The sequence below is a fragment of the Desmodus rotundus genome, chromosome 10, assembly GCF_022682495.2.
Source record: "Desmodus rotundus isolate HL8 chromosome 10, HLdesRot8A.1, whole genome shotgun sequence".
Lineage (NCBI taxonomy): Eukaryota > Metazoa > Chordata > Mammalia > Chiroptera > Phyllostomidae > Desmodus > Desmodus rotundus.
Genome location: NC_071396.1, coordinates 33,256,969 through 33,272,963, shown reverse-complemented (window position 1 = coordinate 33,272,963; position 15,995 = coordinate 33,256,969). Strand labels below are relative to the sequence as shown.

The 15,995-nt window shown below is 47.2% G+C and overlaps 1 protein-coding gene across 1 annotated transcript in view; it reads right to left on the bottom strand.

Moving 5' to 3' along the window:
• AGBL1 (AGBL carboxypeptidase 1) overlaps positions 1–15,995 on the bottom strand; it is a 470,051-nt gene that overhangs the window by 390,534 nt on the left and 63,522 nt on the right. Inside the window, exon 6 of the mRNA XM_045196586.2 lies at positions 4,408–4,445. Coding sequence (XP_045052521.2) covers positions 4,408–4,445 — 38 coding nt within the window. The remainder of the gene's footprint in view (positions 1–4,407; positions 4,446–15,995) is intronic.

Below are 15,995 nucleotides of genomic sequence, written 5' to 3'. Positions count from 1 at the left end.
GCTCCTGGAATTCCTACCGAAGTCTCAGGGTTGGAGGACATTTCAAAAATGGCCCCTTCCCTGACACTTTGCAGGACAGCCAGTCCCCCTCACAGCACTGCTGATTGCCAGGCCAGGTTGACAGCCGTCCCCAGGAGCCAGCCAGCCAGAGCATTAACTCAGAAGACCTGTGAGAAGTCTCCTGTTCCTGCCAAACTTCCCATTAGCTCTCTTGAATCTCTCTTCCTTTCTTCTGTCTCCCTGCCCTCACTAACTTACTTTCCTATTCTCAACACTCTCCCCATGCCCCAACTTCTGCAAACTTCCAAACTCCTCTAAATGCTAATTCTGAAATTGGAGAACAGCCTGAAATAAGCCCATCATCCCCTTATTAAGATCCAGAGTCTGATCCAGGAGGTGTGTTCAGGTGTTTTCCTTGTTGCAAGACTGTGACCTTTAAATCTGGGCAAGGTTAATACGGAGGCATTTTGTGAAGATTCATCATGGGAGCCGTACAAATCAGGAGTGATCTCACCATTTCATGCTGTTCAAATCTTGCAAGTGCCACACCCAGGGCCACAGTACTTCAACACTGTCTTTATTCCTAATGCTCATGGGAGGGGTGTTGGGGGTGGAGAGGGAGGGAGAGCCAGAGGGGCCAACGAGAAAAGGAGAAGAGGATGAGGGGAAAAAGTCAGATACAGGCAGATACAGGTGAGAGAAAAGCAGAGTGGAGGCAGAGAGCAAGAGGCATGTAAAGATTATGTTGTTTTGATTTTATTAGAGAAAAAAATGGCATGCATTGGTTCTTCATCAAAGCTTTAAATTTTGCTAATATAAAGCTAAATGCTTTTGCAGAGGATAAAGCATCAACAGGCAAAACTCTGAATACCGGAGACTGAAGTGGGATTTGTACATGAGTGAGTAGAGACGAGGACCTGATGTGATGCAAAGGCATGGGGTCTGGCTTAGACATTCGAACGCATGTGCACAGGAAAAGGCTCCTTGACTGAGTAATGATTTTTATGATCCTAAATAGCAGGGACAATCGGAAAAGAGGCCTCAGACCTCCAAGCTTCTTGTGCCTGCTAGTGCTCAGGACGGAAGAGATGAGAGGTGCCCTTGGGTCATCTCCCTCTTGCTGCCTCCACCCACCCACTGGCTTCTCCTGTTGTAGCTACTTGATGGAGTCCAACCTCAGATTCCAGAGCCCAGCCATGCTCATTGTTACAGGAACACTGACCATCCCCAAGGTCATAGACGTGTCCTCCTGTCTTTGTTTGGACCTGGGAATGCTCTCCTTCGGTGATGCAATTACAGAGGTCCACTCCAACGGCCAACTTTGACACTGACAAGCAGGCCCACATGATCACCAGCTACAAGGGCTGTGTCTTTAGGGACAGCGGTTCACAGACACGTTCCTAGATAGCAGTGCCAGACAGCGAGGGTTTGATTTTTAGACAGAAACTGCTGTCCTGCATTTAGGCTCGGCTGACATGAACTCAACTGGGATCCCAATTGACATTGCATGTCAGGCCTTAACTATGCGTGAAGACAACAGAAAGCGACCAGAGAATTCTACAGCCTTCTTCTCCCATACAGCCACCCCAGACTAGGGGGCGATACCAACTGTTCCCAGCCCTCTCCCCCTCCCATGCCATGCAATCCTCTGGGTAGGCTGGGGGCAACCGCCTGGTGTGCTGTTGCAGCTCCTCCCCAAAGCCAAGACGACTCTGCTGTTTCAACACACCTATGATCTCAGCATCGCTCTACCCACACGTGGGAGCTGGCACTGGAATGAAACCTATTTCCTCTCCTGTTCTGGGACATCACAGCTCTCCAGACCTGCTCCCTTCTGCACTTCACAACTTTCTGCCATCAGCGTCCTTCCCTCTTTTGAACCCGTACGAACGGCACCAATGCAGGGGAAGTTAAGATCAGTTATACCAGGAGGGCCAATGAAGGTATTTAGGGAGGGGTCACCTGAGACCTTGAATGAGCACCAGCTCATGTGGCCAAATACACACCAGTGATTCTCGACAGGAGGAGATTTTGACCTCCCGGGGCACATTTAGCAGAGGCCAGAGACCACTGTTTTCGCAACAATGGGCAACTGGTGAGTCAACACCAGGGATGCCACTAAACACCCAGAGAGGCAAAGTCCAGGCCTCAACCCCGAGGATGATGCCGTACAAAACACAGGAGCATCCAGGCCGAGAAGCCCTACGAAACATTAAGGCTGAGTGTTCAGTGGTAGGAAGAACGTTGGAGAACCTCTCCTCCAGCAACTCTCTCATGTTACAAAGAGCTGAAGACCCAAACAAGGGTCTGTACGGAAAGCTCAGCAGAATTAGCAAATAACCTTCTACATCCTTCTCCTGGACAGCAGGCCTGCTTCACACACAGAGGACGGCTGGTCCCTAGCAATCTGTTGGCAGAGTCAGAGAGATTAGCACGACGAAGGTTAAGATTACTGAGCCTATGCACGGGACGCTGGATTCGGGTAGTAAGGGGGTGATACTGCGGGCAGACATTAGAAGTCATTCATTCACATAACAGTTTAGTCCATCACTACTTATTTCAGGCTTCTGATTGTGCTGATGACAGTAATGCAAAGACCAGCAAAGACGACCCTTTCCAGCAAGGTCTGCGGTCAGCTGGGAGGGAAGGACAGCAATTCCAACTCAGTGTAAGCACTGTGGAGATGGGAAGGCCCAGGGGAGCCTAGAGGGGCGGCGAACCTGGCCTTTGCAGCCAGGGAACGTTCCCTCAGAGGAAATGATGCCCAAGCTGAGCTCTGGAGGGAGAGCAGGCATTGGAAACTCAGACAGCGGAGCCCCTGGCACAGCAGGCTCAGTTGCTCAGCACAGCGTCTGTGCTGAGAGAGCCGGTATTCACACTGGCTGGTACAGGTTTCTCCAGCCCCGCACCATGTTTCAGATGGAAATAGTAACTGGCTCCTGACTACTTTCAGATTTTTGCATGTGGAAGATAGATACATTGTAAATCAGGATACTCTGCTCTGAGCTCATGGCTGAGAGAGGTGTCTCACTTCCCATGGAATCTCACAGCCTCCGCTGCCCAGCCCACGCTGGGGTGCAGGAGAAATTTATTTCCCATAGCTTTGCATTCCCAGGCTGGCTAACCCAGCCCTTCTCAGCACCTTTACTTCCTGCAGTCCAAGAACTCCCTCACCTCACTGCCCCAAACACCTGGAGTTACAATGGGAGCAACAGAGGGAGCAGGTACATGGTGAGAACCAAGCGTCAAACCTGAGGCGAGTCCAGTCTAAAGAAGGGAGGACCTGTTCTCTCCCCATAACCCTTGGGGAGAGTTAACTTTTCCATGCCCTCCTGCCTCAAGGGTTTCATTCTCAACTCCTGACACCCCCAACCTCTTCCAAGCACCTTCACTCTCTCTGCAGGTCCAAAAGCTGGGGGAAGACTTGGGCATTGTATCAGGTTCCAATAAGCCACATGCACTCAAGCTTCATTTCCGCCCCGCCCTCCAGTCTACAAAGGGAAGCACCGTGTGATACAGGTCTCTCTCTGTGCTCACAGTTGACAGGGATGTGTGGCTGGGGAAAGAAGGTGTTTTTATTTTTATTTGTTTATTTATTTATAAGTTTTATTAAAGTTCACCTCTTACCCACAGGCCTTGGGCTCCCTATAGAGAAACAAACAGCAGAATCGAAGCAGCTGGTTTCTAAGCTGCCAAATTAAAATAGATGAAGAGGTTAAGGGGGGGAGAAATAAAAACATTAAGCTCAGACTTCTGCGCTCCCAAGTGCGGGGTGCCTTCTATTGTACTGCACCCATGAACTCGACTCCCAATGTAATTAGACCAGTGCTACCACGCAAGGAAAAAAAAATCCTCAAATTATTCAGACCCCCAGAGTTATTCTTCTGCAATTACTCAAGTAACTCACAGAAGAGCCAGGTTTTAGTATAAATTTGTTACTAGCATCTACATGCTTCCAGCAGTTGCCAACACCCCACCTGCCCCAAATTGCAGAGTCAGGAGCTAAGCTGGGAGCCAAACCCAAGCACCCTGCCTCTCACCCACTGCCTTCACTTCTTCTTCTCTAGCACAGTCTCACTGGAACCTGGAGCTTATGCCCACAGTCCTTACGGCTTATGGTCCTGTTACAAGGAGCTAGAGAGTTCTTCACGCCCCCGCAGATAATGCGCTCCCTTTAGAATCCACAGTCTTAGCAGCATCATATGCAGGCATGCCCACGGGAAGGGATATCAGCTCTCTCTCTGCAGCCCTGAGCTCCGCTCGGCCATCACATTCTCCCTCTTGCCCCACAGACCCCGGAATGGCTCCCCTGCCCTCCAGGGTGGAAATGAGCCAGAGAGACAGAAGTGCATCTTTCACTGAACTCCGAGGGGAGGGAAATAACCACTATTCAAGAGAGGTACTTACTGGATTTCAGCAATGCTGCCAGAACTTCAGTGGCTGCCCTGGGGAAAGAGAAAGAGAAGTAGAAAAGTCAATGCGCCACGGTCTTTCTGTCAGACCACAGATCCCACAGCCTGGTGCTCCTGGCGGCCACCTAACAGCCCCATTATTAACCCGGTAGCATGGGGTTCTATTGATTCCACTGCCGGCCACTAAAGAGGTGTAAACGCAGAAATCACACTGAGTAGGGTGTCCATCTTGCAAATGGGTCTCAGGAGTCCCCTCTGGGGCTGAAATTTCTTCCCCTCCTCCTCTTGCCTACCACCTCCCACCAATGTCCAGACACTGAACTCCTCGTTTTTGTGTTGCTCATACCCAGGGCTCCTGATTTACCCCTGGAAACGCTGGGGACTCTGGGAAGCGGGTGGGAGGGGTGGGACCTGCAGGCTGAGGGAGCGAGGCTGGTTCCTTAGGGTGGAAAACGGTTCCATCCTGTTTTCCACAGAGACTGTTTTCTTCCCTGCCTATTGCAGAGGCAGCAGGCATCCAGAACGAAATGCCTTTGGCCCAGGCCTCAGTGATCTTTCGATGTGTTCCTTGGGCCTGGGAAGGCCCTGCAAAGACCTACTCACCAGGCAGAAGAAAAGTTCCAGGCGCTGAGGACACTACAGTGTGATGCTGGGAGGGAGAGACTGGGTTGCATTCTTTTTTTAAAAAAAATAAGAGGTATTTTGCATGACTGTAGTAACTTCTCCTTAAGGCCTGTTAATCAGACACGCTCCCACTCTGACTCTGAGGCTGGATCACCCTTCCAAGGTGACCTACAGACATGTGAACAGAACTGGGACCCCAGACCCAGGAACCTCACTTCCCACCTGGGCTTCCTCCCCGCCTATCTTTCTCCAGAGTCTCACACTGGGCCTGCCCTGCCGGGCTGACGGGAGACAAGTCTCTTTGCAATATATTATCAAATAGTGAGCAAGTGAGCCAGCGAGAAAAAAAAAAATGATAATAACAAACAAATAACAATAAACTAAAATAAAATAGAAACACAGCACTTGAGACATGGTCGCTTCCCGTACCCTCCAAGGCGCCCTGTGATAGCAATGGCTCGCAGCTCACAGGCTGCAGTGCACACCCGCAGCTGGAAGACCCTCAGCTCAGTGGGAGCGGGACGGCAGCCGAGACAGTGAGGCTAGCTGTCGGGGATGGGCTACTTCACCGTCCTTCCCAACCATGCTTTCCTCTCATCGCCTCTCAGCTCCTTCAGCCCTGCTCTTGTAACCCTGCACAGTTGGGCAACAGAGGCCTTAAGAAGGAACACATCAAAGGTGCTGCTGGGAATCCACGCCCCTGCAGAAAAGGTAAGCGCTCAGTTGTGTGGGGCCTGGCTTGGGCTGGGGCGAAGTGGAACCCAGCCAGTCGTCTGGGGGAAGGCAGAGTAGCTGAATTAAGTTCACCAAAGGGGGTCAGCAGAGAAGAGGGAAGCCACAGAAACAAGAAAAGAAAGAGTGGGGGTGCTCCAAGCAAAGCCTGCCCCAATCACAGGGCACTTTCGTTTGGGGGAGCTCAGCACTAGTTACTCACGAGGTAAGAGTGTCACGAGGGGCAGGCCAGCAGTGGGGAGATAGGCAGCAGGCAAGCCAGTCAGGAGGGTCTGAGGTGACAAGGGCTCCAACCAGAGACAAGGAGGAAGAAGGGGGGAGAGAGAGGTTTGAGTTTGAGTTCAGCTGTGCAAAGCCTGGGTCTCCCCAGAGCAGCTCTGCATTTCCTGGGAGCTGAAGAGAAATGCGGACCCCCCTCTCCAGCCTTGCTGAGTCACCCTCTATTCCAACACATCACTCACAGGCACGTGAGGGTTTGGAAATTACAGGCTTGAAGGTCAGCATCAATGTGGCCGGGTTCCTCTGATGCTGAGGAGAGGACTGAAGGTGACCCCCAGATCTCAACCCTTCAGAGCGCACCTGATAGCATGACAAACATAAACCCGAACAGTGACACTGTGTGGCAGGAAACTCGCGGTAAGTGTCCTATTAGCCAAAGAGGGGAGACAGGTACCTGCGTGACCAGGCAAGATTTCTTCCTGTCCAGCTCCTCACTGGGAGCTCAACTTCTGACACAGCCCGGGGCGCATTTAGGGCAAAGACGGACGTAAGTGTTGAGGCCGTAGCTCAGTATCCTAAAGAGTTCAAATGCATTCTGTAGGTAATAGAAAACCACTCTATTTTTTTTAATCAATAGGATACATTGGCAAGGATGGAAACGTAAGCTGAAGCCAAGAATTAACAACACAGGATGACGGACTAGTTACAGATGACAAAGGAAGGCATTTGTCAGTGAAGGCCTGGCATGGTTAGCCAGGGTGGATGGGGGAAGAAAGCCACTAACAGACTAAGGAGGGAAACGGAGGTATTCAGAAAAGATACTGATTCTGATTCAGGACGTGTTGAGGGCAAGATGATGGGCGTAAAGCTACATGGAACTATCCGAATGCTACTGGAGCCAGAGACGGAGACTCCGGAGTGGAGACTGTGTGCTTACAAATCACACAGTAGCAGCAGGAGCTGCAGCCTTGGGACCAGGTGGTATCTGCAAGGAAACCCCATCAGGGCAGAGCGAGGGCTGGCCCAGGAAAGCACTCACACCAGAGGGAAGGGAACCGGAAGGGTGAGAGCTTGTGTCCGGGACAGTAAGTGGGAGGAGCCCTGGGGGCCGGGGGATTCCTTTTGAAACTGAAATTGCTAGATTTGCTAGGCAGGGTTGTTTCCCAAGCTGCAGTCTGTGATCCCGCAGTGGACTGTCAAATATAGGTAACAGGTATTGACTAGACTTGCTTATGAAACAGAATAAATGGGAATGAAATAGGATGCATTAGGGCCATTCCATGTAGCCAAGGTCAGCAGTAATCTCAGCAGCTTATTTCCATGCACATACGCGCAGATGTGCACCTACTGGAAAAATGATGTGTTCTCCTGAAAAAAAAAAAATCCTGTGAAGCTCTTGTTTAACGTGTAACAACCACACAAGACCTGAACAGGAACACGCAACTGGAAACGACTCATGAGCTAAGGAGCAAGCAGGACGCACTTGATCTCACACCTGGTGCTGGGATCCAGGCTCCAGGCCACTCACTGTGAATGTCACCAAAAGGCTCTTTATTTTTGGTCTAGTTGGTGGGCAAATATCTGGAGTTTGAGTCCACCGTCTGAACACCGAGCCTGGCTGCGCTCCTGCTCCCCAGTGTGACAATGAGGTTGCCCATCAGCACAGAAACAACCAATGGCTCAGCCTACAAAATGCAAAATTTAAGCAGCTGAAACTTAAAACAAGTTACAAAATATTCAGATACTTCCTCTCCAAGAAAGGAAGCCCCGTGTGTTCAATGTGTGAACTGGGGTCCCAATTTTAGTACCTCTGGGTGCTAGACTGCCCCCTGCTGGACATGGACAGCCAGCACCCGTGGTTCTTGTTCTGATTCTGCAGAACAGGACTTTCTGAGATGGTGCTATTTTCTTGAAGTTTAAACCCATACCATCATCATCCCCCATGTGAGCTTCCCAGTGGGATGTCTGTGGGAGACTGAAAGTAGAAATGCCAAAACGTCCTCCATTAACTTTTCCTGAGTTTGCATCACCGAATGGGTCATTTAATAAATTTTGGCAGAACATCCTACTCTAAGAGAGGTTCAATAACATCCAAAGGCAAAGCTGAATGGCCTTCACCCTACAGAATTTCTCAATGTAGGGAGATAACTCAGTCAAGATTCTAGAGGTCACAGGTCACTCCCACTCTCCTCCGCAGGAGAGCTAAGCTCAAACCACTGGCAGGAGGACCAAGGGGTGGCACACAGCTGGCAAAGCCCAGCACCCAGAACACTGTCTGGTGCAGTCCTGGCCTCATGCCTGACTTGAGAGGGAATAGCAGGATGGATAAAAGCATGTGTTTACACACGCACATGCATACACGCAAAGACACACACGCACAAGGCTGGGTTACCAAGGAAAATGGATGACAAATGGGTCTTGCTAATCACCAATTTCAAAGGAGACAGGAAGAAACGGAAATGGAAACTGAGATGGAGAAAGAAAAGCCATGGACACGTGGAACAAAGGGTGACCCAGAGCCTGTACCCAGCAGGGCACTTGTTCATTTTTCTCTGGGAGAAAAGCAGCAGCAGCCCCGCTCCTCCCCACCAACTCTATCCGGACCCTGTCAAAGACGGCTGTGGGAACCACTATCATCATCACAGAAGTCCGATCAGACACGTGGAGAGCCAGACCACAGGCCGGTCCATCAGCCCCCCCCTCACCCCCCCATATCAGGCTTGTAATGAGCACCAACTCTGCAAAGGATAACTGGTTCTGAAGTACATCCACATGCATGGCCAACACCATGAGAGAAATCTGCTGAGAATCCCCCAGACCAGAATGGGAAAGGCTTTTGTTCAGGGAGGTGGCTGGGAGCAGAGCAGGGAAGCCAGTAAGCTCTCACAGGCAGAGGGGCCTCTTTCCACCCAGGGGTGTGACCCTCGAGCTAGCACTTAAGACAAAAATTACCCTTGAGTTTCTTTAAATTATTCATGAAGTTCAATGTACATGGAAGTGTGACTGTAATCCTATACTTTGTATGTATATATAAATGTAATGAGTATAGTATATAATTACACATATATACGCAAAATAAAATGTTACAGAATGTTTGCTTTGTTACTGTAATAGAACAGTTGGTGTATCACACATTTAGTTAATTTCTTAGGAGTTAAATGCGTGTATGATACAATCCAGCCTTGAAATACCTGGAAGCACAAAAGGAAATACACTCACTGATCACATGGCACAGAGCAGGCAGACAACTGCTGACTCAGGAAATGAATTAAAATGTATCTGATTTTGCTCTAGCTAAAGGGCAAGACAAAAAAACGAGCCTGACCATTATTTGGCCTGTTTCCTGAGGGCTCCCACCCCACACTTGGTACCAAGGTGTAAAAGCCTCAAGCACTAAAGTAACTGGCATTTCAAAAAGTTGTCTTTCACAAAAAGATATTATGTGATTCTTGGATGGATGGAAGGAAGCATGAGAGACACAGACTTCTCATTCAAAGTAAAGTGGTAACATGAATTCACTTTCCTTCCTCCCCAAAATTCATTAATTTCACCATGGAAATAGAAAACTAATTTTATAACAGCATGGTTGTTATAAAATTATTATGACCTCATAGGAAGGGGGAGTCATTAGCCAATCAAAGGTTTTAACAATTTTTGGAAGACAAAAATGGAGGAAGTCAACTGACAAATTAAACAGCGTGGTGGGAGCCACGGCGAAGCAGGTGTGGTGAGGTAGCAAAAGCTGCTCGGGTACACGTGGGGGTCAATCTGTCAATCAGAACCCCGACCATCCACCCTCATCTGAAACACTACAGTTTCTTATTCGTGAATAATGTAAAAATACCTTACAAAGGAAAGCAATATTCAGATTTCCAGTTTGGGAAACAATGATCTGAGAGAATATGACAATATTTTCAACTCTAAGTTGTCACTTAAAAGACAAGTTTTGCCTGTAGTGTGCTTTAGTCATGGTGAGTGATCTTTAAATACGACCACTTTAAAATTCAGTAACTGTGCTTCTGTTTTTTGGAGAAGATAATTATTTTATATAACCAACAAAGGAGTAGGGTGGTTTTTTTTGGCATATGCTTCTGTTTACTTCCCCCTGTGATTTCTCTTCTTTATGTTCTTGATATCATAATACACACAGAAAACTTTAGTCTGCTTAAACACAATGTTTTAAAAAGACAAGTTTTGGGTATGTCTTAGGTAACAGTGCACTGTGACTTTCAAGGGCAAGCCTCTGTTTTTTAACTGTGTCACGCTCTTGGGCTCTTGAGAATATGTTGACTCTTGACTGACACACACAGAGCGGTACCACGATATTGTGCCTGACCCTCAAATTCAGGTGTGAGCTCTTCACTATTGAATTCCCCTCAGCATCTTGTACCCTTGGTGGCGATTACTAAATAGTAATTTTTGCACTTGCCTCTCAGACCCCTGATGCAATTTTAATCCTCTTTAAGGACAGGCTGTACCTCAGTAACCCTCGCAACACCTAGCACTGAAGCTTGGCATGGGACAGTTCTCCACGGATGTTATCTTGACCAAAATTTCCCACACTGCCAAATGTGTGAGGTAGAGAACAATTTCCCCAACGTGACGGGCCAGCCTCTTTACTTGGTTCTCAGAAACATGGTAGGAAATAGGACTTTGAGCCTTTTATTTAAAACCATGAAGTGTTACTCCAACAAAATAGAAGGCCCTTCCCTGTTCTGAGAGTAGATGAATAGTCCGAGGAATCCACTGAGTGTTCACAATGTGCCCCGCTCTGTGCCAAGCCCTCACTTCCTCATTCCACATTTTTTCCAACAGCTCTGAGATTGTCCCCTTTTACTATGAAGGTTCTGAGATTAGGGAGATTGACTAACATTCTCAGAGCAGACATGGAAGCCCAGGTCTTCCAATTCCAAGCATGGTGCCAGTTCTACAGCACGACTTTCTTCTAAGAAACCAATTAAGAAAGAAAAATAGAGGAGAGGAAACAGATCATGTGAGAGTACCGTTTGCTCCCAGGTCTAAGACGGGGCTTCATCTCTGGTGAACTTTTGTGACTGAGTTAACTCGATGGACCCAAACTGGCCTTCACTGGCACCAACGTGTGCCCAGACCATCTGTCTCTGTGTGAGTCGCCCAGAGAGACTCTCAAAAGAGGAGCAGCTTCTAACCCTTCTGGGCCCATGCAGAACCTTCTGAAGGAGTGCAGAGGACCGATACAAAGTTGCCAATGCTCCACATAAACAATTTTGGCAACGAGAAGAACAGCCAAGGATCCCACAGTGGCCAGAGAGCTGGACACATTCTGCATTTGCAGATGAAAATCTTGATATTGTCTAATGCTTTCCAATGCCGTGCCTGTGCACTGCTCATCCCTGGCCTACCTCTGGCCAGGACGAACACTAGCTGCCCCCGCCCGATCCCTGGACAAAGTTTTCCCAGTAAAGGTGGACAGTGTGGGCCACATGTTGAGAGGGATTGGATCCCTCAGCACTCTTAGTCACAATCTTATGTGACAGCATCAGTTCTGTGGAGTGAAAGATTCTAAAAGGCATCATCCATTTCAGGCAGCTCCTACTCTGAGGTTGAACATTTCAGACATAGAGGAAGGAAACTTGTTAGCTACATTCAGATTAAAAGATTGAATTAATAATAGTCAAATGACAGCTTGAATCAACACCTCACCAGGCAGCATTCCTGGATACGAGCGCCTAAGAAATCCTTCCTCTACTTAGAGGCACAGAGATGAAGAAGAGAAATGATTTGGAAAATGTCATCGTATCTCCACAGAATTCCCCAGTATCTTCCCTGGTTTTTACTGACCACGGACAAGTGTGAGGCTAGCAGACTGGACTGTGCCTACGTCCTACTAACCTTGTATTAATCAGATAGATTGTGATGCCAATAATAGATGTGCATCTTTAAATCTTGTGTGAGTCATCAGATGTGCTACATGTAATTAAAAATGTACTTTAAAATACTTTTGATTATATGTAGTCATATAATTATACTTATTTTACCATTATTGCTTGACATGCATTTTTATATAATAGCATTTGGATCAGACTTTGAATAAGATAACTGTTTTTCCCTAATTTAAAGAATTCATGATTTTTAAAGGTAACATCAAATGGGAGTTAATGGGCAAATTGGTGGCTATTACTCTAGAAAAATAATATAATAGAACTAAAAAGTGCTATTAAAAAGAAAACCTTTACACAACAAAGCCTGAAAACTATCTGAGCCTCAAGTGTCTGAAATGTGGGTAATTTTTTCATCACCCTTTTCTAGAAAGACACCATACATGACATAAATGAGGTGCTAAAGATTAAGTGGACTTGGGAAAGATATTTTTGCTTATAATATTTTGAAATCAAGGGAAAAAGTTCATTTAAAAAACTTAAGTCTCTGATTCATCAATTTAATGACTATGGTTCGTTTTCTCTCCTTTGCTTATGTGTGCTGTCACCTAAAATAAATCCAAGAGACAATGAGGCTTTAAAAATAAAGATGTGAAAGGTTCCATTGTTTGACAAGCCTTCCAGAACAGGACATCTGGGCCTTCAGGCAACTGAGTCAACAAACCAAGGTGCGGGTCTAACGATTAACAGCATTTGTACGGGGAATGGATTTGCAGAATAATCTTTCCGCTGGAAGCCAATCCAATCCCCAAGGGAAGGTCATCTTTTGTCTGTGACAAACACAACAATATCTTGGCTCTTGCAAGCAAGGCAGTTGTGTAAACTCCCAGGCCTGTTCAAGTCACCAGGCTCATTTTAACAACCCCGCTAATAGGATTAAGTGGGTTTAAAGATTAAATGACTTTTCTAGGGTGGGTTTCCCACATTTACAGAGTGTTTGTTGATAAATAAAATTAGAATCAAATAACACAAATTATGAGAAATAATTTTCCGTGTCAACATTAGACAAATTTTTAAGACTTTTCTAGGGAGGCCAGAATCTTCTATGAGGGCAAAATCCTGCCTGTACATTCATTAGTCAGATTTGCCATATTCGTAGCTTGAAGGAGAGTTTGTCCAAAATGGAGTGAGTCAGAGGTTATTAAGCAATGTCACACTTTCCATCACACTCACCATCACACACGACAGAACAAAACGCACGGCCCCCTAGGGAATGGGACGCCATCACTTGTGACGCCCAGGGGCCAGGGGAAGGCCACGCGGCACACGCTCATTCATCGGTGCCCTGTGTCATTGCTACACCCTTGGGTGCCTTTGGCCAACTACATTCTGCCGCGGTCCAACGTCCTAAGAGCCTCAGGAAATTAAGTCTTCTTCAAAAGCAACAAACAAAGAACCTGGAATTCTAGACCAGCAGGTCGTGCTGAACACAAATCCCGTGTTCGGGTCAGTGTGGGAGCCACTTCACGCAGCTAGGCTGAGATGGCTGGAGAAGGCATGCTGGTGCATCTGCACGCCCTTCTGGTGCAGCCCTTATAAGGAATGAGGTCAGGCTACGGATTTTGTTGAGGGAAAATACACAACTTGTGTAAGAGTAAGTAACACGTCAATGTTAAAAAATAAAGAGTAAATATCGCCCTGGCTGGCATGGCTCAGTGGATTGAACGCTGGACTATGAAGCAGAGGGTCACGGGTTCGATTCCCAGTCAGGGCACATGGCTGGGTTGTGGGCCAGGTCCCCAGTGGGGGGCGCACAATAGGCAACCACACACTGATGTTTCTCTCTCTCCTTTCCCCTCTCTCTAAAAACAAATAAATAACATCTTTTCTTAAAAAGAGTAAATATCAAACAAGTATGTGTACAAGGTGATATATATGCATGAATACACACACACACACACACACACACACAATGGGTAACCATTAAAAAAAAACTAGAAAAGCATACTGCCACCTGTGTTTAACGGGAATCTCCAGGAATGAAACTGGCAAACAAGAGGAGCATTTCTCCATTTTTCTAGAAACTTCTATATTATTTTAATGTCTTATCACATTGGCATATGCATTAGTTGGCTCAGGCTGCCACAACAAATCATCATAGATTGGGCGGCTTAACAACAGAAATTTGTTTTCTCGCCATTCTGGAGACAGGAAGTCTCAGATCAAGGCCCAGCAGGGTTGGTTTCTGGTGAACGTTCTCCTTCTAGCTTACAAACAGGTGTCCTCACCTGGCTTTTCCCTGGGTGGGGGCTCTCCATCTCTCTTCTTCTTAGAAGGCCGCCAGGCTTACCAGATTGGAGCCCTACCCTTATGACCTCGTTTGACCTTACTAATCAGCTGAAGACCCTATCTCCCAATATGGTCACACTGAGGGTTAGGGCTTCAGCATATCGATTTGGGGGAGGAACACAATTCAGTCCACAGCAATGTATTTCTTAAGTGGACGTCATTAATGGCCTCCCTAGCACTTATTCCCACCTAGTTCACACCAAACAGACCTCAGTGTTGTGCAGGGATCTCTGTATCCTTTGTGTAGCCACGTGCTTGACAGAGGGCTCCACCATCCTCCTTGCTATGGATTAGTTCTGGAGCAAAGCTAAGACCCGATTCCAGCCAAAGACGTGGGGGAAAGCCAATGGGGAGATGCTGGAACAAGTCTCTTCCCTCTAAGAAAAAAGCCCTAGACAGAAATAGTCACGTCTCAAGGAAGCTGCCATTCTAGCTTTGGGGTCTGCACCTGCCGCAGCCATGCCGCTAGCAGTCCAAGCACGAATCAACGCTGAACGTGGCAAAGAGGAAAAACCCCAAGCCCCTGGGTGCTGTCACTGAGCTGAGGAACCAACCCTCCTACACCTGAACTTCCAGTTACAAGAAACGAGGGAATTGCTTGTTACTGCAATCGCTGTAAGCTGGAGCATGCACTACATGGAGCTGAAGTCATCGTAAATAATCCGATTTCTGAGAAATATTTAAAATAGGTCTTTTTAAAGACTGTTCAAAATCACTCCCTTAGAAATTTACAACATGTATTAGTACATTAAAGACTCACAGAATGCCTGCCCTATTGTATTTGAATCAGAGTGCCCCCAATCTATTGGATAATGTGATCCTTTATTTTCTCTCCAGTAAATCCTATTATTCTCAGCAAAGGATGGTGGCTGTTGAAGGACGCCCCCAGGGCACAGCTGGGACAAGCTCAGACACAGGAGAAAATGACAAAGCCTGAAATGAAGAAAAAAAGCAGCAAACTCCTCTAGGGGAGAAAAAGCTTGAGGGGCTTTTTAAATTCCAGGATGTTCAATGTCAATGTCTTTTTCCGCCCTGCTGCCCTGTGGTCCCCATCACAACCACCTTTGCCAGAGCTCTCAGTAACACTGCAGGTGAACGTTTGTTGCTGCCTGCTGGGCCAACTGGTGTGGGGTGGGGAAGGGATGTAGTTTTCCCACCAGATCTGGAGTCACATTTCACTGTAATCTGACGAATGTCAGATCCCAACAAGCTGCCCACGTACTGCAATCTTTTGAACATTTTCTAGGCATCGCTTTGGTGGGGCACTTATGTTTGGGGATTTTTCATCTGATGAAACTGATGAACTAAACAATGCTAAATATGTATTAAGGGCAAATAAAAACTACCAAACGCTATGAAAAATAGATATCACCACAGGACCTCACCTGCGGAGCAGTCACAGGGAAAGGCACGTTTGTAAATGTGCCTCTCGTTTGGTCCAAGACGACCACAAGCAAATTCAACCAATGAGAACTCCAGAACGCCCTGCCCACATGCCCTTCCCAGAGGCACCTTCAACTACTCCTTGTTGTTATGCAATTGTGCCAGCACCTGTGGGACACTGTGGTCAACACCAGTCTTTCCCCATTAACTTATAAAACCCATCAGGACAGAAACAAGAACTACTTCTGATCGCCCTCCCACCCCCTGTGCCTACTCAGCACCCAAGCTGAGGTATGTGTGATGAAAGAATGAATCTGTCAGTGAGTGAGACATTTAAAAACCCTCATCGATCAACTGAAGAAGTGAATCACTCATGCTTAGTGACTATAATAAAGAAGAAATTTATTCCCATCGTAAA